Source organism: Onychomys torridus, chromosome 11 (genome assembly GCF_903995425.1).
Source record: "Onychomys torridus chromosome 11, mOncTor1.1, whole genome shotgun sequence".
NCBI classification, from domain to species: Eukaryota; Metazoa; Chordata; class Mammalia; order Rodentia; family Cricetidae; genus Onychomys; species Onychomys torridus.
In genome coordinates this window covers 38542959-38570845 of record NC_050453.1, presented here as the reverse complement: position 1 = coordinate 38570845, position 27887 = coordinate 38542959, and the positions used below count along the sequence as shown (strand labels likewise).

The 27887-nt window shown below is 42.0% G+C and overlaps 2 protein-coding genes across 3 annotated transcripts in view; one reads left to right on the top strand and one right to left on the bottom strand.

The window, feature by feature from the left end:
• Positions 1-784: 784 nt before the first annotated feature.
• Positions 785-27722, bottom strand: Tor1aip1 (torsin 1A interacting protein 1). 2 transcript variants are annotated; one of them, XM_036201757.1, is made up of 11 exons: positions 26979-27722; positions 25082-25156; positions 23352-23411; positions 22375-22419; positions 16555-16593; positions 15360-15440; positions 13636-13692; positions 10733-10774; positions 10020-10088; positions 6960-7016; positions 785-2173 (listed from the first exon to the last, which is right to left on the bottom strand). In XM_036201757.1, exons 1-11 carry the CDS (start codon positions 27460-27462, stop codon positions 1389-1391), a joined length of 1794 nt encoding a protein of 597 aa, XP_036057650.1. In that variant the 5' UTR covers positions 27463-27722; the 3' UTR covers positions 785-1388. The 2 variants fall into 2 exon arrangements, with proteins under 2 accessions (XP_036057650.1, XP_036057652.1); XM_036201759.1 differs by lacking the exon at positions 22375-22419 and having other exon boundaries at positions 26979-27720.
• LOC118592729 (torsin-1A-interacting protein 2-like) overlaps positions 26914-27887 on the top strand; it is a 37230-nt gene continuing 36256 nt past the window's right edge. The window contains exon 1 of the mRNA XM_036201755.1: positions 26914-27147. The gene's annotated coding sequence lies outside the window, so the exon portion shown is untranslated. The remainder of the gene's footprint in view (positions 27148-27887) is intronic.

Below are 27887 nucleotides of genomic sequence, written 5' to 3'. Positions count from 1 at the left end.
AATCCTCCTGCTTCAGCTTCCCAAGTGCTGGAATTACGGATATGAGACACCTGACTTTGAAATGAACTTCTACTAATGGGGGATGTAGTTCAGTGGCAGAGCGCTTGACGGGCAGGGGTGAGCCTTAGGTACAATCCCTGGTATTGGCAAAAAGCAAATACGAAAAAAAAATCCAAACCATCAAGCTGAGGGTGAACTGGAAATTGCATTTCTTTAAGACAAAAACTGTCAGGTTATAACCAAAGAGACTGCTTTGAATTTACCTACCTTTAAAATTATTAAGTGTCAGATAAAGGAAAAGAACTGTATAATGTACATGCTTTAACATCTTGGGAGGGCCATGGAATTCCCTTTTACTGGGGAGTGGGCTTGAGATAGGGTCTGATATGATATAACACTCTGGCTGGCTTTGGAGTCAAGATTCTACCAGCTCAGTCTGCCAAGTGCTGACGTGACAGGTGTGTGCAATGCTGGGTGTTGAACCCAGGGTACGGAACAAGCTGTGCAAATGCTCTACCACTAAGCTTTGGCCTCATACCAAGAACTTCTCCAAGTGGGGAAAAAGAAGTATGCAAAGAAAATTGTAACATCTTAGACATGTGTGAGTAACCCATCTCTCAGAGGCTTTGTGTTACTTTCATACTTTAAGTAACATCTCATTTTGAAAACTTTTTTTTTTTTTTTTAAGACAGTGTCTCATGTAGCCCAGGGTGGTAGAAAACTCACTATATAGATGAGGTTGGCCTTGAACTTCTGATCCTCCAGACTGAGATTACAGGCATGTCTCACCCCTTCCTTTTCCTTCTCCATTTGACAATTTCTCTTCCCTTTCCACCTCCCAAACCCCCTTCTCCTCTAAAAGCTGGCGTGTGCGTGTGCGCATGCACATAGGGGGCAAACTGCACACTCAGGTGATCTTTCATGACTTCCATCGTTTACAGGCAGAAGCTAAGGACCACACACTTAAATGATATGAAAGGAAAAGAAACGGGGGAACCCACAGCTACAATCAGAGAGCTGTCAGACTAATAAGGTCACCAACAAACAAACAGAACCCAGAGTTAAAGGTAAAGCTGATTTTGAGAAAGGAACCTAGTCCTTCTCTCTGGTCACCACAGCAAGAATGATTCAGGCAGAATCAAAGCAGATCTCAGGTAAGTGCACATACTTTAGGCCAGGCTAAACACCCTTAACATAGTTCTCAGTGGAAACAGAGAATCAATTCTCTAAAATCAGATAATCAGGCTACATGAATGATTTAGGCATTCCACTTTTATGTATGAACTTCCTTTAAAAAGAAACCAGTTTTCAAAAACTGCTCCACATCCGTCTCTGATTACAAAGTCTGAAAAGGGCTCAGAACTCGAGACGGGATTTTGGCTCCCCCTTCACAAGCAGCTGCCCCCTTTCAGGGCGTTTTCGGGCTGCACCGGCAGCACCAGGTGGGAAATTCGGCTCCAGAGCCCATTCAGCTTGTCTGGGTCCATGTGGTTGTAGGAGCTGGCCGTGTCAGAGTTGGTGAACTTGACTCTGAGGAAATCCCTCACTTTCTCTTCAATCTCCTTTAGGCCCAGACTGGCTGCCAGGGTCTTCTCCTCCAACAGTACAGTCAGGACCAGGGCTACGTCTTTGAAGGCTGCGTTTTCATGGTCACAGTACTTATAGAAGATCAAGGTTGAGCCTGCAGGCAGGGACTCGAAGCGGTGGACCACAGCTGCGTTCTGGCCGTTTCTGAAGCCGGCGCTCAGTTCCTGATCCACTTCTTGTTTGACGAGGTCGCTGTCTTGAGCGGCTTTCCCTGCCCCGTCAATCCGGATAGCACGGACACTGCGGAAGGAGGAATAGGCGTCGGCGATTTGCTCACTCAGGCACTTGAGCACCTCGGCGGCATCCTGGGCTGCGGTGAGCAGAAGGATGGCAGGCTGGGGCCGGGGGAGGGAGCTGTTGAGATGTCTCTCCAGGAACGTGGTGCCTCTTTTCCACAGCTTCTCGTCCTGACTCTGGTACTTAGACTGAAGTTGTCTCATCTGGTTCTGGAACTCCTGAACGGCAGTGGTATCTACCGCAGGAGTATGAAAGAACCAGAACAATCCGACGGCAAGAGCGACCACCAGACCTAGCAGCCACCACTTGGTCTTGACAGATGGTTCCCTTTGGGCTTGTTCAGCAACTTCTGCTCAGGGGAAAAGACAACGACACATATTACGTTTTCTTAGATTCAAGGGTGAGGGATTTCTTTTTATTCTGTGTGTGTGTGCATGTGGGGTGCTCACTCCTCAGAGGTCAAATGTCCTTCTGGAGTTAAGGTCAGGTGGCTGTGAATGCCTGATGGGTGCTGGGACTTAACTTGGGTCCCCTGCATGCCTGATGGGTGCTGGGACTTAACTTGGGCCCTCTGCATGCCTGATGGGTTCTGGGATTTAACTTGGGTCCCCTGCGTAAGCAGTACATACTCTAAACTGCTCAGCTTTATCTCTAGCCCCATGCGTGACTCTGTCTAGTACTCGGTATGTAGACCAGACTAGCCTAAAACTCCCTGCCTCTGCCTCTTGAGTGCTAGGATAAAAGGTGGATCCCACCATGTCTGACTAAGAGGGAGTACTTTAAAGAAGGGAGCTGGTAATTTTCTTCTTCTTAAAAATAAATATATCCTCTTCAGGAAAAGCTCATAAAAGCCTAAGTTATGGAACACTATATATATATATATATATATATATATATATATATATATATACGTGTATATATACATACACACACACACACACATATATCATAAATATTAGAAAGATAATAGTTTCTAAAGAAAAGTAATTTGAATATATTTAAATAAAAAATTTTCATATTTGAAATTTTCATAATTCAGAATAAAATTTCATAATTTCAGAAGTAAAACTTTTTACAAAGCAAGACTTATGAGTATTTTCTCAAAGTTAGGAAGTAATAGTGGATGCTTTATAAAACTGTTTAATTTAGAAACTCAATAGTTAACATGAGCCAGGCGGTGGTGGCGTATGCCTTTAATCCCAGCACTTGGGAGGCAGAGCCAGGTGGATCTTTTTGAGTTTGAAGTCAGCCTGGCCTTACAGAGTGAGTTCCAGGAAAGGTGCAAAGCTACACAAAGAAACCCTGTCTCGAAAAACCAAAAAAAAGAAAAAAAAGTTAACATGGCTGGCTATCTGGGGTAGAACATTTCTGAAGTCTATAAAGGATCCGATATAAATTAATGCATTCCATATGCTACACCAGCTACTTGTCCATGTAGATTAACTGTACTGTTACCTATCTTTTTGGCATGCAAGTTGTCAGTGTTAAAACTCTGGCACTAGGGCTGGAGAGATAGCTCAGAGGTTAAGAGCACCAGCTGCTCTTCCAGAGGCCCTGAGTTCAATTCCCAGCAACCACATATATCTATAAAGAGATCTGGTGCTCTCTTCTTACCTGCAGGCATACATGCAGGCAGAATACTGTATACATACAATAAACAAACAAACAAATAAATCAATCTTTTTAAAAAAAGCCTCTGACACTAAACTTGTCATTATTACTGCAAATAATTATGGTATCATTTTGCTTACATAATGCTTTTCCATTTATATAGCATTTTTCATAGATCACTTCATTTATCAACAAATAGTATACTTGTAATACCACTTCTGAATCTTCTATTTATGGATTACTTTAGCCTAATGGACGAACAGGGACCTTTTAGAGCAGCAATCTCAGAGTGTGGGTGGCAGCTATCTTAAGCAATATTTAGTAGGTGTTGTTCCAAAATTTAACAGTAAGGTTTTTTTGTTTTGTTTTGTTTTTCGAGACAGGGTTTCTCTGTGTAGCTTTAGAGGCTGTCCTGGAACTTATTCTGTAGACCAGGCTGGCCTCGAACCTGCAGAGATCCATCTGCCTCTGCCTCCCGAGTGCTGAGATTAAAGGCGTGCGCCACCACCGCCAGCCGATAGATACCAGTTTTATAATGGTAGGAACAATATTTCCAAACTCTAATTCTCACTGGAAACTTTGAATGCTACACTGGCAGCAAATACTGCCATTCTCCAAATAGCTGTGAAATGCAGGAGTGTGGCTAACCATAGAAAGTGGTCATTTGTTTTCAAGTAAAAATGGTGTTCACTTCTTAAAAAGTGGTTATTCAACTTGCAGGTCAGTTGTAAAGCACTTTTCCTGTCCTTACACAGAAAACTGAGAATATGTACTCAGAGTTAAAGGTCTTGAGTTGTGTTTTTTTATGGTGCTAGGGATTTTGCCTTAAGGGCCTCACACATGCTGGACATTTACACCTAGCTACCCTGCCGCAGCCCAAGGACTGAGATAGAACAAAATTATTAGCTACTTTATGACGGACAGCCTTAAATGAAACTGGTTCTTCCTCTCTCCCTTTAAAAAAATGATTACATTTCATGGCTGGGTGGTGGTGGCGCATGCCTTTAATCCCAGCACTTGGGAGGCAGAGGCAGGCGGATCTCTGTGAGTTTGAGGCCAGCCTGCTCTACAGGTTCCAAAACTACACAGAGAAACCCTGTCTTGGAGAGGAAAAAAAAAAAAAAAAAAAAAAAAAATATATATATATATATATATATATATATATATATATATATATATATATATCAATACTTAAAAAAACAACTGTAGTCTTTTATACTGTGCATAAGTGTGTCAGCATTCAGAAAAGGTTTAAACCATTTGCTCTGTTTCTTGAGAGGCCTCACTATGTAACACTGGCTAGTCTGAAACTGTCTTCCCCTCTGGAGTGCTGGGATTACATGCCTGGGGAACAGCTGGCTCTCTAGACCGGTTTAAAGATGAGTTCTCACTCTGGTCTGGGTGTGATTCTCCTGCTTCGGCTTCCCGCCACACCGAGTAAAAGTCTGCAGAGAATTCTCTAATGACCAATGCACAACGTCCCACTCAAATTCTAAGAAATTAAGCAAGATGTGGTGGCCACAGACCTGGAACTTCAGCACTTTTAAGGTGGGGGCTGTAGTATCAAGAGTTCAAGGTCAACATAGGCTATTTAAAAGCTTGCCTCAAAAACAACACACACAGAGCCCACCAAAAAAAAAACCAAAAAAAAACAAACAAACAAAAAAAAACCAAAAAACAAAACAAAACAAAAAAACTAACAAAACAATTCTAAAACTTGTAATGCAAGAGCACCAGAAATTCACTAACAGTTTCTGATTTCACATTTCAGACTGCTCTCGGGGAAACTGCTGCCGTTCCTCTGTGTGTCACGCCCTCCGCCCACCACTTCCGCCCCTTTATCCTTCCTAAGCACTCACTTTCACACCCCTAGTCTTCTTCCTAGGGTTTTATGCTTTACCCACAATCACATCTATTTATATGCACATATAATATACACTGAAGTATATTACATTCATACATACACACACCTATATATTACAGGCTGGAATCTGCATATAAGAGAACATGTAGTTTCTCTCTGAGTTTGGACCACTTTCCTTAACGTTATACTTTCCAGATGCATCCATTTCCTTGAAAATTCCCAATTTTACCTTTATTTATATCTGAATAACATTCCATTGTATGTATATATACCACAGTTTCATTATCCACTCATCTGCAGATGGTCAACAAGCTAGTTCCACTTGCTGGCATGAATAGAAAGCAATGAACATGGATGGATGTCCAAATGTCTCTGTGGTAGGCCACCGAGTTCTTTGGCTCTATGCCCAGGTGGTATAAATGGGTCATATGGCGAAACCTCCATACTGATCTCCATAATGGCTGCGCCAGTTTGTACTGTCTCCAGCAGTGAATAAGGGTTCTTTTCCCACATCCTCACTAGTATTTACTGTCAGCTGTTCAATATTGAAATTGCAAGGGAAGTCCACAATTCCACGAAAAGGCTTTTAAAATTCTTCATATCTGAACATATTCTTAGATATCTAAATATAGAAGCAGGTGTGAGAATCCAACTAAAGTTTATTAAAGTAGAGATGAATTTCTAGGTAAATATGAATAGGTCTAATCTACTGTTTTTCTTCTTAAAGCACCCCAGAAAGTTAAAAATAAACTACTATGCGATCCAGCAATGCCATTGCTGGGTACATACCCAAAGGGATGTATTCAATATGTGGAGGAGACCTCTGTATCCCAGTTCACTAGAGCAATGATTTACAACGGCCAACAATGGAGACCACTTAAATGTCCATCAGCTTATGAATGGATAAGGAAAATCATCCATAAAAGAATCCTGTCATTTTCAAATTCATTAAAACCCTTTGGGGGGGGGTACTTTATTAATGTAGAGAGAGATAAAATTTTGAGAATCGCTAGTAATTTCTTAGTACTCATTATTCAGGGTAACATGCTTTTGGAATAAAAAACTTCTTCAAGGCCATATAAAAAGTAAGTGGTTCAAACACAGGTCTGTGGACCCAGAAACCCGCAGCATTTGCTTCGACCACACTGGGTGCCGCCTTTCTGCCAATCCAGTATTAGCAGACCAATCAGTCTGCTAATGGTAGTAGTTGCTTACTTACTAACAAACAGTTTTTAGTTAGTTTATCAGTATCATGTGTGTGCACAGGCCATCACTGATGTGTGGGTGTGAACATGTGAATGGAGGTTAGAGTATAACTTTGTGGAGTTACCTCTCTCCCCTACCTTCTCGTGGGTTCTGGAGACTGAAATCAGGTGGTGAGGCTTTTACTGTATGTTTTTTTTAAACCCACTAAACAATCTCTCCAGCCCTACTTACTAACTTTGATTTTCAATATTATGAACAATAAAGTTAAGAGGAAACTAGACATTTCATATAGTTTGCCTACACAGAATTTCACTGCTGATAAAACATATACTTTTTCCATAGAAGTGCTAATATGATGCCTTAAATACCAGTAAGTCACAGAGCTGTCAAAAAATGTTTTAAAACAAATACAGGCCACCAAGTTTGGACTCACTTAGTGAATAGAAAAACTTACGTTGGCTAGAGGTTGATGGAGATTGGTTTCCAAGCTCTGATTCCTGGATGCTGTTATCTAAAATAAAAAATAATTTCAAAAGACTATCAATTTTATGTTTTATTTGCCCACTTATTCCCGTTAGAGAAAGAAAATGCAAATTCTACCAAAAGAAGGTAGAGGCAGTCGGCGAGGCAGAGTACCGAGCGCCTGCTGCACGGAAGGCCCCGCACGGTTAGTCACAGCAACACTGACCTGGCACAGATGACATCTCAACCCTCAGTGTTGAGAGAAAGCCCTGCAGTTTATTTAATAGGAATGGGACATTCTGGGACACGAGGAGGAAGACAAAAGAAATAAGGACACTGTAACCAAAGCATGAAATCATCTGGAAGATGACCATGTAGTAAGCTGCTGCCTAGTGAAGATCCAGTACAGAGGAAGAAAAGGTAGACTATGGAGTCCCTAAACCACCTGGAATAAGCTATTTCTCCACAAAACTCAATCTTAAATCCTCATTATTTCCTGTCTTAGAATAACTGAAATAACCTCTCCTGGGGATTCTGACCATTTAAGTTTTTAATAGTGTTTTAAAAATCTTATAAAACAAACAAAAAAAACCTTGTTTCAGGAGGCAGAAAGACCCAGCAACCTCACTGGTATGGTCTCCATTTGCCATAATAGCCATCTACCACTTGCCTGCAGTAACTTTTGCATGGACACCTTTTAAATAAAGAAATGATCTTCCTTGTGTTTATTAACAGCTTCTACTTGAGAAACACTGGATTAGACCAAGGAATAAAGATAGCACTGCTAAGATACAGAAATTGTCTTGAGTCATACAACCAAAAACCAGACACAAAACTGAAACACTCAACAACCAATAAGATGACATCACGCTAACTCCAAGAGCCATACTGTTTTTCAATTACTAATTCTGCTGAAGAAATTTTATTGGAAAACTTCTAAATTATGCCATGAAGTTACAACTGCATTATTAAAAACCAAGTAATAAAAAAAGCCCCAAATGTATCAGATGTTCACCTTAAATACTTCATTACATGGTTGCAGAGATCAAGTGGGTACATGGCAGCGGTGTGGTGGATATAACAAATGACTAAGTATTAAATATGGGTCATATACTATGCATGTAACCCACAGATCACAAGCCTACTTTTATGTCTGCTATATATGAACTGCCGAGGTAGGACACGGCCTGAAGGTGAAATTCTCTCTCTCTGACTAGAGACAGCAATCACTGGAGTCCAGTAAGTCACTAGAGGCAGTAAAACCCTGAAAATCTATAGAGTTTTGAGCCTGAAGATTACAGCAGCAGTCACTCACTCCATACAGAGTAGAGGGCGTGAACCCACCACAGTTCTTGATTTGTACGGAACACAAGTAAACTAACAATTATGTGGTAAGACTTAAAAATCGTGCTGAACGCAGAAGACTCACCACAGTAACTGAGCTAAAGGTACAACTGTCTCTAAAGGCAAGAAAGCTGAAGTGTAGGATGTTTTGAATTAGCGCCCGGGAGAGCTGGGAATTAGAACCCAAGAGCTCTAATGCTAAGCGCTGTGTCTGCACTCCCACTTCTGAGAGGCCCCAAAACATGTTTCAAAGATCCGATCTCTCCAGACATATTTGAAACTATTTTATCACAAGGTAAGCAGAAAGAAGTACAGAGTGACTACATCTTAGCTAATGTTAGGATGCAGATGGGAACCTGAACCGGAACCTTTTCCACCCAGGGAACTGGTGAGAGGAGAGGAGGAAAAAGAAGTTCCAAGTTCTGCAACACCCACAGTTAAAAACACCCCCAGCACGGCAAGCAGAAACGCATAACCGACAGAATGATGTGACATTTAGAATGCTGAGGGAGAGGTGCGAGGGTTGGGCGTGGGGAGAGGGACAGAGAGAACGAGAATCACCCAAGCATGATGGGGCACACCTATGATCCCAGCACTCAAGAGGTGGCAATAAGAAAAGGAGAAGGCTCGGGTTGGCTACGTGACTCTGTCCAAAAACCAAAACAGCAGCAACCAAAACCAAAGCAAGACCCCCAGGAGGAAAGTTTCAACAATGATCTGAAGAGTCATCTCTGTAAGGGCTGTACAAGTCACCACAGGCTTCTTTCCCCATTAGAAATACTTTCTTCCGTTCCATTGTTTTACCCTAAACAAAACTCTGTTAAAGAACCAATAATCTTCCTTCTCCTATTGGCTTAGGTATGTAGCCCAGGCCGTCCTCAAACCGCCAACTTCAGCAGCTGGATTGCGGCGTGTACCACTACGTGCAGCTTGATGCGTGCATACTTCTTTTATGCCATTTTTCTACAAAACTCCCAAAGTCCAATTCAATACCTAGATATGGCAGTTACAAGTACGTAAGTCATAATAAATATACTAATGTAAGATGAAGTAGAAATCCAAACTTACAATTCTAAAAGTTAGCCACAAATTTGATGGAAAAAAAATGCTAAGCCAGTCATGGTGACTTTTTACCAGCACTTGGGAGCAAAAGCATTTGGATCTCTTTGAGTTGCAGGGCAACCTGCTTCAGACATCCAGTTTCAGGCCACCCAGGGCGATACACAAAAACCAAAAACAGCAGCACCAGCAGCAGGACTACTCCATCTGTATTTCAAACAGACGTTCAACATAATTATTTTTCCTTTTGCAATGAGCAATGTCTTAGAGAAAATAATAGCATGTACGGCTCTTCCAGAGGACCAGAGTTCAAATCCCACATCAGGTGGCTGGCTCATAATCACAACTCCAGCTCCAAGGGATCTGTCAACCTCTTCTAACCTCTGGAGGTACTGTACTCATGTGTACAAACACAGCACACACACAATTAAGAAACAAATTCTAGGGTTAGTGATGATTCAGCTGTTAGGAGCAGTTGGCACTTTTGTAGAGGACCTGGCTCATGCCTCTTTCTGTACCGCACTGGCACTGCGGAGGGCTATCTAGGAGCCAAAGCATAGCTGATCTTTACTGCTTATCTGAAGAACTCACTGCTCGGTATGTAGGATATTCAACGAAAGTACAGCACAGAAGAGAGGCGTCTACTTACGTGGCAGTCTAGCCCTCATTCTTAAGACTTGATCAACCCACTCCCGAGGGTTTTTTTGACATCCTGAGCCTGAAGCAAACACATATAAAAACAGCATTTCATATACTTTCTGAGTTTACACCATAGTTCAACATTATATAATAAATCTAACAGAAGCAGGGGGAGAGGAAAATATCCATAGTAAAAGGTAACTCATAGGATCAGATCAGTGAAGACAGAAGCCTTCCGTAACAAAAAATAATCACTCACTGGACAAAACTATGTTGTATATCTTTTACTCTGGTCTCTAAGACTGAGTTCAAAACTAAGATTTTAATTACATTTAAGAAGAAAAGTTTGGCATTTACTACCCTATAATCAAACCATTGAGGCTAAAACAGCCCTTAATAGAGTGTCACATCACAGAGTAATTATTACGTAGAGTACTACTGTGTGATGGATTTAGAAAGCTGAGGAGAAATGATTTAAAATCATATCAGAACTTTATTTACTTCTTTATTTATTTGGTTTCTTGAGATGGGGTTTCTTTGTGCAGCCCTGACTGTCCTAGATCTTGCTCTGTAGACCAGACTAGCCTTGAACTCAGAGACCCACCTGCCTCTGTTGGGATTAAAGGCACGTGTCACCACACCTGGCCAGGTAAGAACTTTTATTGATTGAGTAAGGCAGGCACAGGGCCGACTGAAATAGATAACAGATTATCAACTACTTACTCAGCACTGAAGGCTGATTCTCATGAGCTGTGAAGTCCTGACCTAAAACAAAAAGTAAGAATAAGGTCAGAGAATACTAGGAAACAAAAAACTGTGCATGTGTGTGTATGTGCAAGTGTGCTGGTGTTTGCAGAACCCAGAAGACGTTAGGTCTTCTGAAGGAGAGTTACAGATGGCTGTCTATTGTGGTGCTGGGGAGCAGCGAACACAGTGAACCACTGAGTCATCTTTCCCATCTTATTTCCCCCTTTGCTAAACTTAAAAGTACTTAGAACTGGACAACGACAACACACCAGCTCTAGGATCACTGCTATGAAAAGAATGGCTGGAGACACGGCTCAGTGGCAGAGCACTTGCTAGTGTGTGTGAGGCTTTCATTCCCGGCACAGAAAGGAAAACGAAGAGCCACTCAACCAACTAAGCACGCTGTGGTGGTCTGAATGAGATGTCCCCCGTAAGTCTCGGGGTGACATTTAATACTTAGTCCCGGGTTGGTAGCCCTGGTTATGGAGGCTTGGGAGGTATGGCTTTGTTGGAGAAGGTGTGCCCATGGGGGCAGGTTCTGAGGTTTCAAAAAGCTTGGTGACACTTTGTGTGTGCTCTCACGGCCCCCTGCTTGCAGTCTGAGATGTGAGCTCCGGCCTCCATGCCTTTACTCTGCCATCAGGGACTCTAACCCTCCAGAACTGTGAGCCTCAAATGAACACTTCCTTTTAGAACAGTGGTTCTTAACACTGGGTTGTGACCCCCACACTGGTCCCATAGCAAATATCCTGCATATCAGATATTTACATTGCGACTCCTAACAGAAGCAGAATTATAGTTATAAAGTAGCAATGAAAACAATCTTATGGTCAGGAACACTACATGTGGAACTGTATTAAAGGGTCACAGAGTTAGGAAGGTTGGGAAGCACTCACTATTCTAGAAGCTGTCTTGGTCATGGGTGTCACATCATAGAAAATTAACAAAGAAACAGGATATATGTATCCTATGTGTCAAGCTCAATTATGTAATTTTTACACCTATTGTGGTAACTATTATCTTTTATAAATAAGGGGGAAAACAAAATTGATACTTTCTACAAGATTACTTATCTAAAACTTATGGAACTAGCAAACAAATACATGCGGTAATAACTACAAACCATGCCATATTGTATAACATCTATCATATATGAAAATCTGTGGATACCACAAAGCTGTGAAGCAAAAGATGCTATTTGGGTTTTTAAGGATAATTATAAAATGATGCAATGGTAAGTGTCAAAATCTGCCCTGAAAAAGCGAAGTTATCACTGAAGATGACACACACAGACATCTATACAAATTGACTCTGAACTTTACTTTTTCTGAACACAAATGCAATATATACTTGGACTGACTAATTTTATGTCAACTTGACACAAGCCAGAGTCAACTGAGAGGAGGGGACCTCAGGTAAGAAAATGCCTCCATAAGATCAGGCTGCAGACAAGACTACAGGGCATTTTCTTAATTAGTGATTTGCAAAGGGAAAGCCCAGCTTCTTATGGGTACCATTTCTGGGCTGGTGGTCCTGGGTCCTATAAGAAAGTAGGTGGAGTAAGCCATGAGGAGCAAGCCAATAAGTAGCAACCCTTCACGACCTTTGTATCAGCAATTGCCTCCAGGTTCTTGCCCTGCTTGAGTTCCTGGATTCTTTCCTCAATGGGCTGTGACTCTAGATATGTAAGCCAAATAAACTCTTTCTTCCCCACGTTGCTTTTGAATGTGGTATTTCATCACAGCAACGATATCACTAACTAGAATAGGCCTATTTAAAAAAAACATACTTTAGCTGGGTGGTGGTGGCATATGCCCTTAATCCCAGCACTCGGGAGTCAGAGGCAGGTGGATCTCTGTGAGTTCAAGGCCAGCCTGGTCTACAGATCGAGTTCAAGGCCAGCCTGGTCTACAGATCGAGTTCTAGGACAGGCTCCAAAGCTACAAGAGAAACCCTGTCTCGAAAAAAAAAAAAAAAACACCAAAAATATACTTTAAAAACAAAACAAAACAACAACAAAAAACTAGACACACTGCCAGTCCCGGTGACACAGGTCTATAATCCCAACTACTTAGGAAACTGAGACAAGGAGATTACAGGTTTAAGGCTTGCTTAGACAATTCAGTGAGACTCAAAACAAAAAGTAAAAGTGGGTGTGTGCATGTGTGAAAGTAAAGGACATATGTGTGTACACACACATATACACACTTTCTCTCTTAGTATTTCATTAAATACTAAGAAGTATTTTTTAGAAAAATATGCTTAAGGCCATTATCTAATCATACAGCTCAAATGGATAGATTTTCATCTTATTGATATGCAAAAAAATGGCAACTTAGATTCAATGAGTATTTTCAAAAAGGAAATGTAGAAGGGAAGAAAAGATTCTTGACTATTTACACACAAGTATATTATGAGTTAATAACTCAAATACTGGGATTTGATTTGAAAATAGAAAAATAAAAAAAATACTATTATTTTGCTTAACCTAAGAAACACGTATGCATTATAGATGATCTGCAATAGAAAATAATAACAGCTAAGAAAACTGTTGAGCTGGGGTACAGCAGAGTGATACAATGCTTATCTAAAAAGTACTGAAAAACCTGGCTCTACCCTCCGCACCCCTAAAAGAATCAAAGCCAAACGTCACTAATGACCACTGTTACCTAAATCTTAAAATATTACTTCCAATATTTTATAGCCTATCACGTCACAACAAATACGAAAAATTTCAAAGTTGTAAGACTCACACTACCGTATCAGTGTACAAACTAAAAGTAATCGATGTGATAATGTAAGCAAAGATACACGAGAAAACCGCCGAAAGCAGAGAGTTTGTCTTCCCACAGGGAGACTCATAAACTTGGACTACTCACTCTGAGGTAACCTCCAAGGTGATTCTTGATGATGACTAGATGACCTGGGGGCTTCATCTAAAAAACAAAAAAAAGTATTTGATGCATCACTTCTTTTTTTGCTTGTGAGCCTAGCCTTTAACGGCTGAGCCATCTCTCCAGCCCAACTAAGTTTTTTTTTTTTTTTAAGCTGAGGATCGAACCCAGGGCCTTGTGCTTGCTAGGCAAGTGCTCTACCACTGAGCTAAATCCCCAACCTCTGAGGCATCACTTCTAAGTGCTCATTTTGCAGGAGAACAATGAGTATTTAATGAAAAGAGGGAAGCAGACAAACTACAGGGAGTAACCTGGAGCACGTAATTGGTTTTTAAAGAATTCTCAGCCTGAAGCTGTATGCCCGCCACACATGCCTTCTTTCACGTAGCCTGAAAGAAGAAGGAAGGACGATCTGCAAGGAGGAAAGGATCAGGCTAAAGTGGAGGTGCAGGAGACCTGCAGAAGCTGGGCCATCAACATTCCACCAGAGGCGGGGGAGGGGCTCAGACACTACCACGTCGCAGAAGGACCTACTAGGCAGTTAACAGTTGCTGGGGAAGGGAAGTCATATTCCTCAGTGGTGGAGTCACTGGTAAGTTTCCCTTGCCCAAATAAAACCTCTCATCCACCCGTGCTCGGCTAGCAGCCCTGATGAAATGTAGAGGGGCTCTTACATGCACAGAAGGTAGGAAGGGACTTGTCCGGCGAAAGCAGAAGTGTAACGGGAGGCAGAGGTGGACGAAAGAGGACAAGGAGGGGAGTGTGATCAAAGAACATTACACAGGTATGAAATTGTGACAGAACAGAAATAGGAAATGTTTTAATTAGGAGGAGGGATGGAGAGGGAAGTGGGGTCAACAGAGAAACTGTAAAGATGTATATGTGCGAAAATATCAAAACAAGAAACCTATTACTTTGTATGCTAGCATTAAAAACAGAAACAGTAATAATGATGATGCTGGAGCCTAGGCACTGCGAGGTATCTCTTTAATGCCAGCACCACTGTGAACAAGGGTAGGACTGAGACAAGAGAATCAATAACTGAAGGACAGCCTGTGTTATACAGCACCTCCTGTCTAATAAAGTAAAAATAAACCTCTCTAAGCAAAAAGTAGGACAAAAAAAAGATTGGAGGGAAAATAAGGGGAGGAGATATACCAAATGCATGTAAGCCAGCTTTTGAGCTTTACGTTTGTTTGGTTTTTTTTGTTTTTGTTTTTGTTTTTTCGAGACAGGGTTTCTCTGTGTAGCTTTGTGCCTTTCCTGGAACTCGCTTTGGAGACCAGGCTGGCCTTGAACTCAGAGATCCGCCTGTCTCTGCCTGCCGAGTGCTGGGATTAAAGGCGTGCATGGCCGCCGCCACCACCATCACCACCTGGCTTCACATGGTATACTTAAAGGCAAGTTCACATGCACAATTACAGATTGTCATACTTAAACAACAAAAGCCCATGTGATGTCTAACATGGTTAAGAATCTGACCTAAAGACAAAGCAGTTATCTAAGAATACTAGAAGTTTCTAAAACTGAGCAATACTCCTGAGACTGTTGAATACCAATGTGATCCATTTCTCAAAATTCAAAAACAGGCAGTAGTTCTTGAGCATAAAAATATCTTTCCATACATATTCAAGCAGGCTAAAAGTGCTCTATTGAGCTATTTGTTACATGACACATTGCTAATACCATGCATACAAAAGGAACGTTACCTCTAGACTCGACAGAATCCCTGGATCTGACCTTGACAGTGGTATCACTGTAAGAACTCTCTAGATCATCTTCAGTTTCTCCTAGAAGGAAGCAGAGTGCATCAGTACAGTCTTTATGCTAATGTTCAAAAGATCTGCAGTAGACACAGGTCAATGTTAAAGCATCCGAGTTCCCAGCACACAGCTGCTGTTTGTTTATTGACTTCCTATTTGGAAGGACAAAGTTCTAAATGAGCTAACAGTTGAGCTCATGTGTTTGGTGTTCTTTTAACACGTAATTTCCTAAACAAATAATGTCTAAAAACTATACATGGAGGCTTGAAGGCAGAGTCCAAAATGAAGAAAGGATCAGGAAATAATGGGAAATTTTTAGCTTATGGTAAGAAACTACATAGTAACTGGCTATGTAATTTCGGACATGACTACTGCAGGCCTGCCCATCACTGCATTATTTCCATGGGTAATATATCTACACTCACATTTCTATGTCCAAACTACTAATTTCAAATTATACTGGCTTAAAAATGAACTTAATTAGGCAGGTGGTGGTGGAGCACGCCTTTAATCCCAGCACTTGGAGGCAGAGGCAGGCGGATCTCTGTGAGTTTGAGGCCAGCCTGGTCTACAAAGTAAGTTCCAGGATAGCTTGAACTGTTACACATAGAAATCCTGTCTCAAAACAAAAACAAGCCAGGCGGTGGTGGCGCACGTCTTTAATCCCAGGACTCGGGAGACAGAGACAGGCGGATCTCTGTGAGTTCGAGGCCAGCCTGGGCTACCAAGTGAGTTCCAGGAAAGGCGCAAAGCTACACAGAGAAACCCTGTCTCGAAAAACAAAACAAACAAACAAAAAACAAACTAAATTTATGCATTTTTTCAAAGACTAGTTATAAAAATTTCAGAGAGTGATTGCTTTAATATTACCATCAAAGACAAACATATGCTAGAAGTGGAAAATACTAGCTTTCCTTAAAATTGAACAGATGAAGATGCTTAAAAGTATGTAAGAACTTTCCTTCCTCATCCTATCCAGACTTGTCCTGGCTTATCTTAACTGTTCATTGATGGTTTGTTTTTCTGTTTTGTTTTGTTTTTAAGAAAGACTGTTTTCTGCTCTTACCTCTTAAATACCTATCAAAACTGCTTCTACTATAAAGAATGGCAATATATTACATGACAGTTAAAAAGAAATTACCTTCTTCAGAGAAATTTACTTGTTGGATACCGGCAGCTTCTACAAGAGAATGGACAAAGTATGCAACATCAGAAACAAAAGCTTAGGAAAACAAAATAAGAGCACAAGACTAAGGAAAGTCAATATACAAACAAAAACCTTTTTCTCCAAAAACGACGAAGAATCTATCATTTCCTTCTGGCTGTTTCAGAAATCTGACAAACTCATATTAGAAGTAAATACTTTTATTAAAATATTAAATCATGTGTATTTGTGTCACATGTGCAGAAACCAAGTGAATGGCTCCCCTGGAGCGGGCATTTGTAAGCCACCTGACATGGGTGCTGGGAAGTGAACTCAGGTCTTCTGCAAGAGCAGTAATTGTTCTTAACCACTAAGCTGTCTCTCCAGCCCCAAATAAAGGGCATTCGTTTTATTTATTTTTTTTTTTTGAGACAGGGTCTTACTGTACAGTCCTGACTAGCCTAGAACTCACTATGTAGTCCAGGCTAGCCTTGAATTCATAATGATCCACCTGTCTCTTGTCTCTGAAGTACTAGGAGTCAAGGTGTATACCACCATGCTTGATAGGATTTTAACTTTATAAAACATGTACTTTTAAAAAGATGTATTTTTACTGCTGTGTATGTGTACAAGTGCCTGAGAGGCCAGAAGGGGGCATCAGGGCCCCCAGAGTTGAGGTTGTAAGCTGCCTGACATGGGTGCTAGCGAACTTACTGGAAGAGCAAGCACTCGACTTCAGAGCCAATCTCCCCAGTCCCAGGACTTTAATTTTTGTTGTTTTTGCAACAGAATTTTAGATACCCCAGGATAACCTCAAATTTGCTATGTAGCCAAGGTTGGCTTTGAACTTCTCATCCTACTATGTGTATGTGTGTCTTGAATGCCAGTATTATAGGTGTCTAGAACTACACCCGGCTAGAAATAAAGTTTACTTTCTCCTTTACAGGCCTGTTTGTACTCTAAATATGACTTGTGTGCAGAAGACATTATACTGTACATTGACCGATATTCTAGGTTCCTACAGGTCCCACGGGTTTACACATTTCAATTCTACTTGTCAGACTCCCTCTACTTCCTCCAAAAGCCTAACACGCTGAAGGAACAAACATGTTCCTTCTGCACTGTGTGACAAAGAGGAAGCAGGAACAGAACAGAAAAACCCTTCTTTTTACTTCCAGGAGGGTGATGGTCAGAAACGGAGAATTTAAAGATAAACAACCAAACACATCAACAGATTTGCACATGGCCTATTATGAAAGATTTTTGTTGTAAGTTTTTTCCCTCTGAGACAGTTTGTCTTTTTCAATATAAAGGAAGTTACACCAAATATAAGCGGAACTGGGCAATATAAAACTGTAGAGGATTAGAATGATTTAGACTTTAACAAAGCCCGGAGGATACTTTTCTGCTTTTATCTCCATCTGCTTTTTAAAAGGGCACAAAAGCTTTCAGCATTACAGTAGGCATTTATGGCAAACCTAAGCAAAGCAGACTGACGGCCACGAGAAGGCCCCTCAGATGTGTGGTTATGATAAATACTCTAACAACGACTCTGAAAACATGAAACTTTCAGATGAGTCACCTTTTCCTTCCTTTTTTGTGGTGCTGGGGGTTGACTCTAAGGTACAGTACATGGCTAGGCAAAATACCTATAGATGACGCCTACCTGCACCCCTGCCTCAAGTTCCGCCTCCCCCCCCCCCCAGACAGGGTTTCTCTGTAGCTTTGGAGGCTGTCCTGGACTAGCTCTGTAGACCAGGCTGGCCCCGAACTCACAGAGATCCACCTGCCTCCTCTGCCTCCCGAGTGCTGGGATTACAGGCGTGCGCCACCACCGCCCAGAGACACTTTCTATAAAGTACCCACCGACTCCTGCAATACTGCCTGTAGCCACTGTGTTTTATTTTCAAACAGGTGGACTTGTCTTTAAGTTTCTTTTTGCTGTTTACTTTACCTTGGAGATACCGGTGTGCCATGACACGGGGAACTTGGATTGCAGCATAGTTGCAATTCTCCAATAAACTTTGTTTTGGAGAGTTGGTTTTCATGTTTCTCATTTTAGGTTAACAGGTGGAATTTTCCTTATGATTTCAGAAAGTGATTCTACACATGAAAGCATGCGCTCAGCTTTCAAATTTTATTTTCAAATTAGACTATTATAGTATTTTACTCTTTGCATAGCAGTTTTAGTTTATACAATTATTCAGAAAGTACACATAAGCCACCACACCTGGCTTACTTTTTTTTTTATTTTTAAAGATTTATTTATTATGTTTACAGTGTTCTATTTGCATGTATTCCTGCATGCCAGAGGAGGGCACCAGATCTCATTACAGATGGTTGTGAGCCACCATGTGGTTGCTGGGAATTGAACTCAGGACCTCTGGAAAAGCAGCTAGTGCTCTTAACCTCTGAGCCATCTTTCCAGCGCCCTGGCTTACTCTTTATAAGCTATTTACTATATAAAAATTTATATAAAAGATTTCATTGAAACCAGGTATGGTGATGTAGGCCTGTGATCCCAGGATTTGGAGGCAGAGACAGGATAATTACAAGTTCTAAGTCAATCTGGGTGATAGAGGTTGTTTCACAAAATAAAAGACTAAACTGATTCTTTTAATAATGAAAAAAAAGGGTACACTGAATATTTAGTCATTTTTTTTTCAGTTTTTTATGGCAGGGTCTGGCTATATAACCCAGTCTGGCTTCAAATTCCTAATTCTCTTGTCTCTTTCTCCATTGATTAGAGGTGGGGGCCACCAACCCAGGCTTCTTTAAAAAAAAAAAAAAAAAAAATGAAAACTGTTTACCTACTGTCTGTCTGAAGATCTTTTCTTTAGAATTCTATTACTGTTATTAACATCCTTAAATATTTATCAACAGCATTCAAGACACAATTGATAATTGGCTATACAAGGCCACTTTGATCTCATCACTTGAAAAAAGCCAGTATTGGGCTGGCAAGATGGCTCAGGTGCCACCAAGCACTAAGATCTGACTGAATTCCTTTCCTGTAACCCATCTAATGGAAAAAATGAAAGTGACTCCCACAAGTTGTCTTCTGACCTCTACACACACCCACACACACACACACACACACACCCATACACACACAGAGCAATCCTTATGTGTGATGGAGAACATCATCTACACATTATTAAGGCCTCCAATAAAGAGACCCACTACCAGCTGTCACCAATATCAAGGAGCTGTAACTCCTTCAATGCATGGTCTCTAAAGGCAAAGTAATGACGCTTGTCCCAAGGCAGATTTGCAACTCTCTTCCCTGCCTGTGCCTGCTATTCAGACTTCAATCAAATGCCTTTCCAACTTAAAAAGCTGAACCTCTTCCCATAGGGCACTTTTCCTCCATATTCTACTACTTACAAAGTTACTACAAAACTTTCCTTTGAGTTGGTAACCCAGGCTGGCCTCAAACTCACAATCCTGCCCAGCTTCCTGGGTGTGGAGATTCTAGAGATTCTTAATCTTGATTTTCTTTTTCATTACCTAATGTACTTCTGAGATACAGAAAGGGAAAAACCGCATAGCTCTTTACGGTCCTAGCATTCAGGTCAGTCACTGACATAGGAAGTGGTTAAAAAGAAGTTTGTTCATACATAGCAACGTAAGACAAACAGTCTGAGACTAGTTCTCATGGAGAACTACAAGGTTTTCAACGTTTCATCTCTTTTCTTTCTTTTCTTTTTCTTTCTTTTTTTTTTTTGTGAGACAGAATTATAGGGTACTGGTCCCACTTCTGATCCCCCTCTATCAAGCCTTCAAAGTGCTAAGACTATAGGTGTCTGGCTTGTTTTCATCTTTAATGGAAGCTACCAGGATTTACAGCCTGGGCTAGAAAAATGGCTCAGTGGTTAGAGCACTAGCTACTCTTCTAGAGGACCTGTGTTCAATTCCCGGCCCCCACATGGTGACTTACAACCACATGTAATTCCACTTCCAGGAGATCTGATGCCTTCTTCTGATTTCCATGAGCACCAGACACATACACATACATGCAGGCAAACATTCATACACATAAAATAAATCTTGAAAAAGGACTATGTAGCCAAATAATTAAATGCAATCTGATGATGAATCAGTAGCATCTATGACTTCCTGCTTTGATTTCATTTCTCTCTTACGTAGCTTCCTTGATTCATTTTTCCCTTTTTAAGACAGTCTTACTCCATAGTCCATGCTGGCCTAGAACTCTATTAATAGAGCCCAGACTAGCCGTGAATGTGTGGTAATCCTGTTTTACCGCCACCCCTAACTACCCTAGGTGCTAGGATTACAGTCATGTCCCCATGTTAAGTAGATGCCCATGTTAAATAAATCACTCCCAGGTAAACAGAGAACTGAAGAAACTATTAAGCTGGGCATGGTGGCAAAAGTCTGTAATCCTAGACTTGGAAAGTGGAGTGAGGAAGATCATGAGTTCAAAGCCACTCTCAGCTACATAGTGAGTTTGAGACTAGCCTGGGCTAAATGAGGCCCTGCCTCTACAAAATAAAACAAAAAACAAACCAAAAAAAAAAAAAAAAAAATCAAAAAGGAGACTCCTATAAGTAAAAGCACATATGATAAGGTATATATTGCAAAGATCATCTTAGAATCCAGGAACTATAGATTCTGAAACTTTTGTAAAACTTAGTCCAGGCCTAGGTAAAAATATGCTTAATTGAGGAAGTTATAAGTATGGACTTATAAAAAAATGTTTAAAAATTTGTCTTAAAATTTTCAGTGAATTCCAACCACATTCAAGGCAGCTTCATGTAAAGCTAAGATGGCTTTGAACTCCTGGTCTTCTTGCCTGCCCCTTCTAGGTACTGGGACTCAGGCATGTGCCAATAGGCCTAGTTAAAGCTACAGATTTTATTGTTTTAGATATACATGTTCCTTATTTGTGTGTGCAGGTGTGTGCCCACACACGAGCATGTAGAGACCAGAGGAACACAATGGTTGTCTACCTCTATTGTTACCCACCATATTGCCATGAGAGGATAGCTAGCCATAGAGCATCCAGGATCCACCTGTTTCCACACTTAAGAGTTAGGGTTCAGGGCACTGAAGCCATGCCTATCTTTTATGTAGTGCTGGGAATTTGAAGTCCAATCATGCTTACCCCCAAACCATGTCCCTAGATCCCTAAACCAGATGTTGAAATCTCACGTTCCACATCAAGGCAAACACTAAGAAGAATTTAAATTAGCGAAACAACAATAAAGACAAAGGGCACAGCTTTTATGAAACAAAAACAAACCAATTGAACCTAGAGAAAAATACACCTTAGTTGACATTTCCTTTCTCCTCACAGTATAACTTTAACAAAGGCTAATAAAAAGGACCTGACTTTGTTAGGTTTGGTGGCACACATCTGTAATTCAAGCACCTGGGAGGTGGAGGCAGGAGGATCAAGAGTTCCAGGTTATCTTCAGCTACAAAGCTGAGACCAGTCACAACACATGAAACCTTGTTTCACAAAACAAGTCAAAACCCAAACAATAACAAAACAGAAGGAGACAAACAGGGGGGCTGAGAGGACGAGGCTCAATGGTAGAATACTTGACAAGCATGTGTGGGGCCACACACGAAGAAGGACTCACCACTACGTGCTCTCTTACAAATCCGAGTAATAAAAGACAGAATAAAACCTAAGGAATTCAAGTAGGCCCTCATTCCAGGGACGCTGCCCCACAAGCAGAGATAATGAACCAAGTAACAGTCTCGAGCCAACCACAAAACACACACACTTGTATATTCTGCTGCTAAGAATCCTCAGTAAGGACATTTAAGAATTAGAGAAAAACAAACCTATTTCATTCATTTTAGTATTTCCATTGGTTTTGTATGTTGAATCTGTAAGAGAGACAGCAAGGAAAGGATCAGAATCCAAGAGGAACAACAGCGTACGGTCCCTTAACCACATGCTCAGACATGTAGACCTTACCATCTTAAAGGGAGCGGCTGAGATGCACAGAGACCTAGTCAAGAGGACCAATAAGCACAACCGTGCAAGCAGATTGGATGGAGTGACCTTACTAGTCTCTTTCACCATTATGAAACCAATTTAAGGACTTCCCAAGTTTTAGTCAAAAGGAAATTAGTTGAGGCAGCAACATTTTATAGCTCCATGCCACAAAGCCTTTGCCTTGAATTTTTTGTTAGTGATATATTGAGAAGACTAAAAAGTCCCCGACCTTAATTTGAAAGCATCATGCAAGCACGAAAGAACCATAGCAGTATGTAAGAAACAATCTTTTAAAAACAACCCAGAAGCCTTTTATATTCACCAATATGGAAAGCTCTCTTGATACATGTGAAATGATGTGGAAACAAGTAACAAGGAGGTGCAGAAGAATATTCACTGATCCAGGCTTTATGTTTAAAAAGGGAGACTGGTGGTAGATACATACGGCTCTGATAGAAAGCATGCCTAGTATGTGCAAGGCTGTGGGTTCGAGCCTCAGCACTGTCAAAAGATGCAGGTGAAATAAGTATCTCTGGAAAAATAAGCTGACACTGGTTGCTTCTGACGTTAAGGCAGGGTGGACAGAAGATAGTGGATGCAGAAAGTCTTCATTAGTCTCATGTAGCTCAGGCTGGCCTTAAACTCTCTGTAGCCAAGATGATTTTGGTCTCCGGATCCCCCTGCCTCTGCCTCCAAAGTTCAAAGATAAAAGTGTGTACCACCATGCCCAGCTAAGTTTTGATCCACATGAATACACGTCTCCTCTAGAAGTAATGCTGTCTTTGTAAGAAAGAGTTAAACCAACAGAGCAATCTCTTACCAGATCTTGGGCTTCTTAAGGGGGGTCTGCGTAAGTTATTTAGAGGATCTTCACTCATCACTGGTACAGGAAGAAAAAGATATGTGAAACATAAGATTTAGTATGCACTCATCCCCACTGAGTCAATCAAAGTTTCCCAAACTCTGATTATGATCGGAGGGAAATTTCTCGAGGGGACAGCTGCTTGTGAACTATTAACAAGAGTAAATTAGAGTGAACTTACCTGCTATACAGAATGTATGGTTTTGAAGAAACCTGAAATTTTTCTCAGCGGACCGCGTTGTACAAAACAAGAGGACTAGTAAATAAAATTCTTCCCATGTTCAAGCAAGGCATGATGGTGTATGTACATGCCTATAATTCTAATACATGGGAGGTAGAGGCAGAAGGATCAGGAGTTTGATGCTAGGTTATTCCCTGCTACCCGGTGGGTGCAAGTACTGTCTTAAGACTACATGAGGCCCTGGCCCCCCAAACCCAAAACTATTAGTAACCAAATTCTGGGACCAGAGATGCAGCTTCTCCAGCCTGTATTAGACCCTGGGTTCAATCTTCAGCATGCCAAAGCAGGGTGGGGTGGGGACAAAATATGTATTATGTCATCCACTTGACTATTCTATGTGTGGGGTTGGCCTCTGCTTTTTTTTTAAACAGGCTGCACTTCGTAGCATAGGCAGGCTTTATACTGGAGGAACTCTCCTACCTTGGCCTTTCAAGTGCTAGTGTCACAGGCATGTGCTATCACACTTTATGATATATACTTGTAATATATTTTTAGAGTTAACATACTCTCTTCGACTATTTAATCATGCATAAGTCCAGGAAATGGAAAGATTAATTTTAAATAAAAACATTAATTCTAGCCATGATTCATTTTAGATGATCTGAGTTCAAAAGTATAGGATTTGTAATAAAGTCATTTAAAACATGCTGGTTTTAATCTAGAAAATTACATATAAAGATACATTTTATCAGGCCAGTGGGATGGCTCCATGGTTAAAGGCACTTGCTGCCAAGTCTGACAATCTGAGTTGTCATAATTCACATAAAGATAGAAGAGAATCTACTTCACGAGGTTTTCCTCTGACCTCCACAAGTGTACAGTGGCACCTATACACATCATAGACACATAAGAATTAAAAAAAAAAAAAACCAAAAAACTTCAGTGAACTATTAAATGCAACCTTTTATAGTGATTCTAAGATAATTGGCAGTTTTTTTTCTCTTCTAGGTGGTACATAAAGCAATGATGTCGTACCTTACAACTGAAACCTTGGGTTTAAGGAAACACAGCAATAAGCTGACAGATCTGAATCACTGTGCCAGGGCTTCAGTATGCAGAACAATAAGTAGAAAGCACTGTGACGTAACCATCTGACACTCTCTGAGTTATTTGGTACCTGAGAGTGAAAGGGAAGGTCTGGGGAGAATAAAAAGGTTTGAGTAGACAAACCTGAGCCTGTGATCTTAGAGAAGAACCTCAGGTACTCTGAGCTCCAGTTTTCTTATCGACTGAGGTGGGCAGAATGCTGCCCTGCAAAGTTAGGAGATTACAAAGGAGCTGACAGCTGAACTCACTCATCGGTTCACTCTCGTCTGTCCTTGGAAGTACCCAGATCGCTTAATTTAGTGAACTGATAAAGAGACTCACAAAACTTTGAAGTGTGAGTTGTGATTCTTGATGAACCCTTGGCAGGTAAAGAGAAAAACAAAAGACAAACGATTCTTACTTGAAGTCTCTGGTGTTCTGACAGTTTTCTTTGAGGCTGTTGGGCTTGTAACAGTTTGGGAAGAAGGTTCATCCTCTACAGAAGGGACAAGAGATAAAACTCAAGTTAGATGATCTGGGAGAAATCAAGGCCCAGAGTATGTATGTGTGTGTGTGTGTGTGTGTGTGTGTGTGTATATATATATATCATATTTAACAGTAATCTACACACAGAGATACAAGTACTCAATTTCCCTAGGTTCAAAACTTGGGAATTAAACTAGTCAGAATTCTTTTTAAGACACATTATAATGAGGTCTGGAGAGAGGGTTCAGTGGTTAAGATCTTGCATTTGCTGCTCTTCCAGAGGACTATAGGATCCCAGCACATCACCCAAGTAGCTCACAATAGCCTGTAACTTCAGATCCAAGGGACTTGATATCATCTTCTGGCTTCCAAAAGCACCTGTTTATCTGTGTGCATATACTCACACAGATACACGCAACTGCAGACACACACACATAAGTAAAACCATTAACTATTAATTGTTGCTTTACAACAAAAATGTTACTTTAGAAAATTAAAACGATGAATTCAAGAGTCAAAACTGATATGGATTAAACAGGTAAAAGAAATGTTCAAATCCTTTAAAAAAGTCCCAAAAGGTAAAATTTATTTAAGTGCAGGAGGCTCTGTGGGAGAGTCAATAAAAAGTAACACATTGCTGCCTACCTGCAAAGCACTGTCTCAGGTTCTGAGACAGAATCAAACCAAGTACCTAAATTACTACCAGGCATACATGACAGGCTCCTGTTTTTCAACAAGTTTACCATCTTAAAAGAAATACTACTTAACACATATATGGAACAAACTGTCAAAACATTCAAAAGAGCATGCACATCTCTAGCATAAAGTTTCCAAAAATCAACAGGTCTTCAACTGTGTCAGGATTTTAGGGGCAAGCAAGTAAACTTACAAGCCGTTTATTGTGCTCCAATCTGCTGAAAATTCACTCCTTTTTAGATGTATCAATGTCTACTACTAGTGATGTCATTCCATTGTGACTCAAACTCTCCAAATTTTACCTCACAGTTAGGTAATTTATATGGGACTTACTGGAAACCACCTGTGACCCGGTTTTACCGGACAGCAGGGTGTGGGGGGAAGTCTTTAAAGAAATTTGATTCACTTGTGACTTAACTATACACACTGTCGGCAGTTGGGGGTTCCTAATTAATAGAACCTTGTTTTATTTCGATACTTTGTCAGCCTCGATTTGTTTAGGTACTTGAGGTTACATGACTGGCCTTCAACCTGGGGGCAGAGACCACTACACTTGACGCAATTCCAATTCATTAAAGTCGGCTATTCTTAGTAGCATTCGCCTAGAAAACATCTCTTTCCCCCCAGTTTTGGTGGGAAGATAAACAGACTGGAAAGTTAACTTAAAGCCATGATTCTCAGCTGGGGACTAGGTAGCCCCAAGATTTAAAGAAAAAAAAAAAAGGAAATGGAAGTGGCTTCTACTGAAGTCCTCCGCCGAGAGGACGGAAATGAAACCGAGCCTAGAGTAATTCTGGAGTCCCGACAATGGCTTAATCGCCGACGCTAGCAAAAGCCTGCAGAAAGAGGCGACCTAGACTCCCTTAAACTGATGCTCAGAGATGGGCAGAGCTCCCCGTAACTGCTCGGGTCACTTGGCACCACCATCTTCCCGCGGGTCAGTGCGTCCTTCCCTCCTGAGGGTCCGGCTGGACTCAGCCCGGGAGTGCGCGCCCAAAGGGCCGCGGCATCACCAGTACCCCGGCGGGGCCGGACTCCACAGGGGCGGTCCTCCCGCCGCCTGTTCCCGTGCCCGTGCCCGCCACTGCGCGCGCCCGGGAGCTGGCAGCAGAGACTGTTATCTCCGCTGTCCTCACCTGAGGACTGAGAGTCCCGGAACCCTCGTCTGCTCGTAGCCGGAGACGGCTGCGGCTGCGGCTGCGGCTGCGGCTGCGGCTGCTGTAAGGGCTGCTCAAACCGGGCAGACCTCCGCGTCTTCATCTCCTCGGCTTCCTGGGTCCACCGCCTCCGTGGTCGAGAGCGAAGGTTGTAAGCGCTTTCTCTCACTTCCTCTTTCGCAGAATCCGGCCGGAACTTTTCTGGCAGGGTTCGTCTACCCCCCGGGGACCTTTCTTTGGCCACCCGGGGCTCGAAGTCGCCGTACACTTCTGGCGGCTCTTCTGAAAACCTCACTTCCCGTCGTCCGTGGCGCGACGGGTGAGTTCCGTACGCAGGCGCGTCACCGCCGTCGCCATTTTGAGGGGCGAGCCTCCGCCTTGATTCCCGGATGGGGGCTCTGGGCGTGACGTCGACGGCCCATCCTTCTCCCGGCCCGTCGGTCGGCCGCCTCTCGCCCTCCATAGTTGTTTACGTAGCTGTTAGTCGGGAGTGGAGGTGGCTTTGCGGCCGTCAGCTTCCCCCGGCCGGTGGTGGCGATGGCTTCGCGGGAGGTGGTCGTAGTGGTCAGGGAGGTAGCTGAGAGTCGCCGGGGCCGCCGCCTGCGTCGTCGCGAGTGTGCCACCAGCCAGCCTCTGGGCCCATGGTGTGTCCTGAGGGCTGTGCGAGAGGCAGTGCCCGAGCTGGGTCAGCTGCTGTGGGTCACCCCCGCCTCCTGGCTGGAGGCACCAAAGAGGAGGAGAAGAGGGAGGAGAACGCCGCTGTCCTTGGACTTAAGGGCGGGGAAGGTGGGGGCGACCGGGAGGTGGCGGAACGAGTGGCCTGTGCCAACTCCTGGTGTCCGGTTGCCCTCCACAGGAGGCGCTGGTCCCGGGTCCCAGCGGCTCTGG

What these genes read in the sequence shown, in the direction of transcription:
- Tor1aip1 (XM_036201757.1), bottom strand. Translation starts at nt 27,462, where the DNA reads ATGGAGGGCGAGAGGCGGCCGACCGACGGGCCGGGAGAAGGATGGGCC. An exon ending in CAGAACACCAGAGACTTCAA is followed by an intron (nt 23,412 to 25,081) that starts GTAAGAATCGTT and finishes TTCCTGTACCAG; the next exon opens with TGATGAGTGAAGATCCTCTA. An exon ending in GGATTCTGTCGAGTCTAGAG is followed by an intron (nt 13,693 to 15,359) that starts GTAACGTTCCTT and finishes TTTGTTTTTTAG; the next exon opens with ATGAAGCCCCCAGGTCATCT.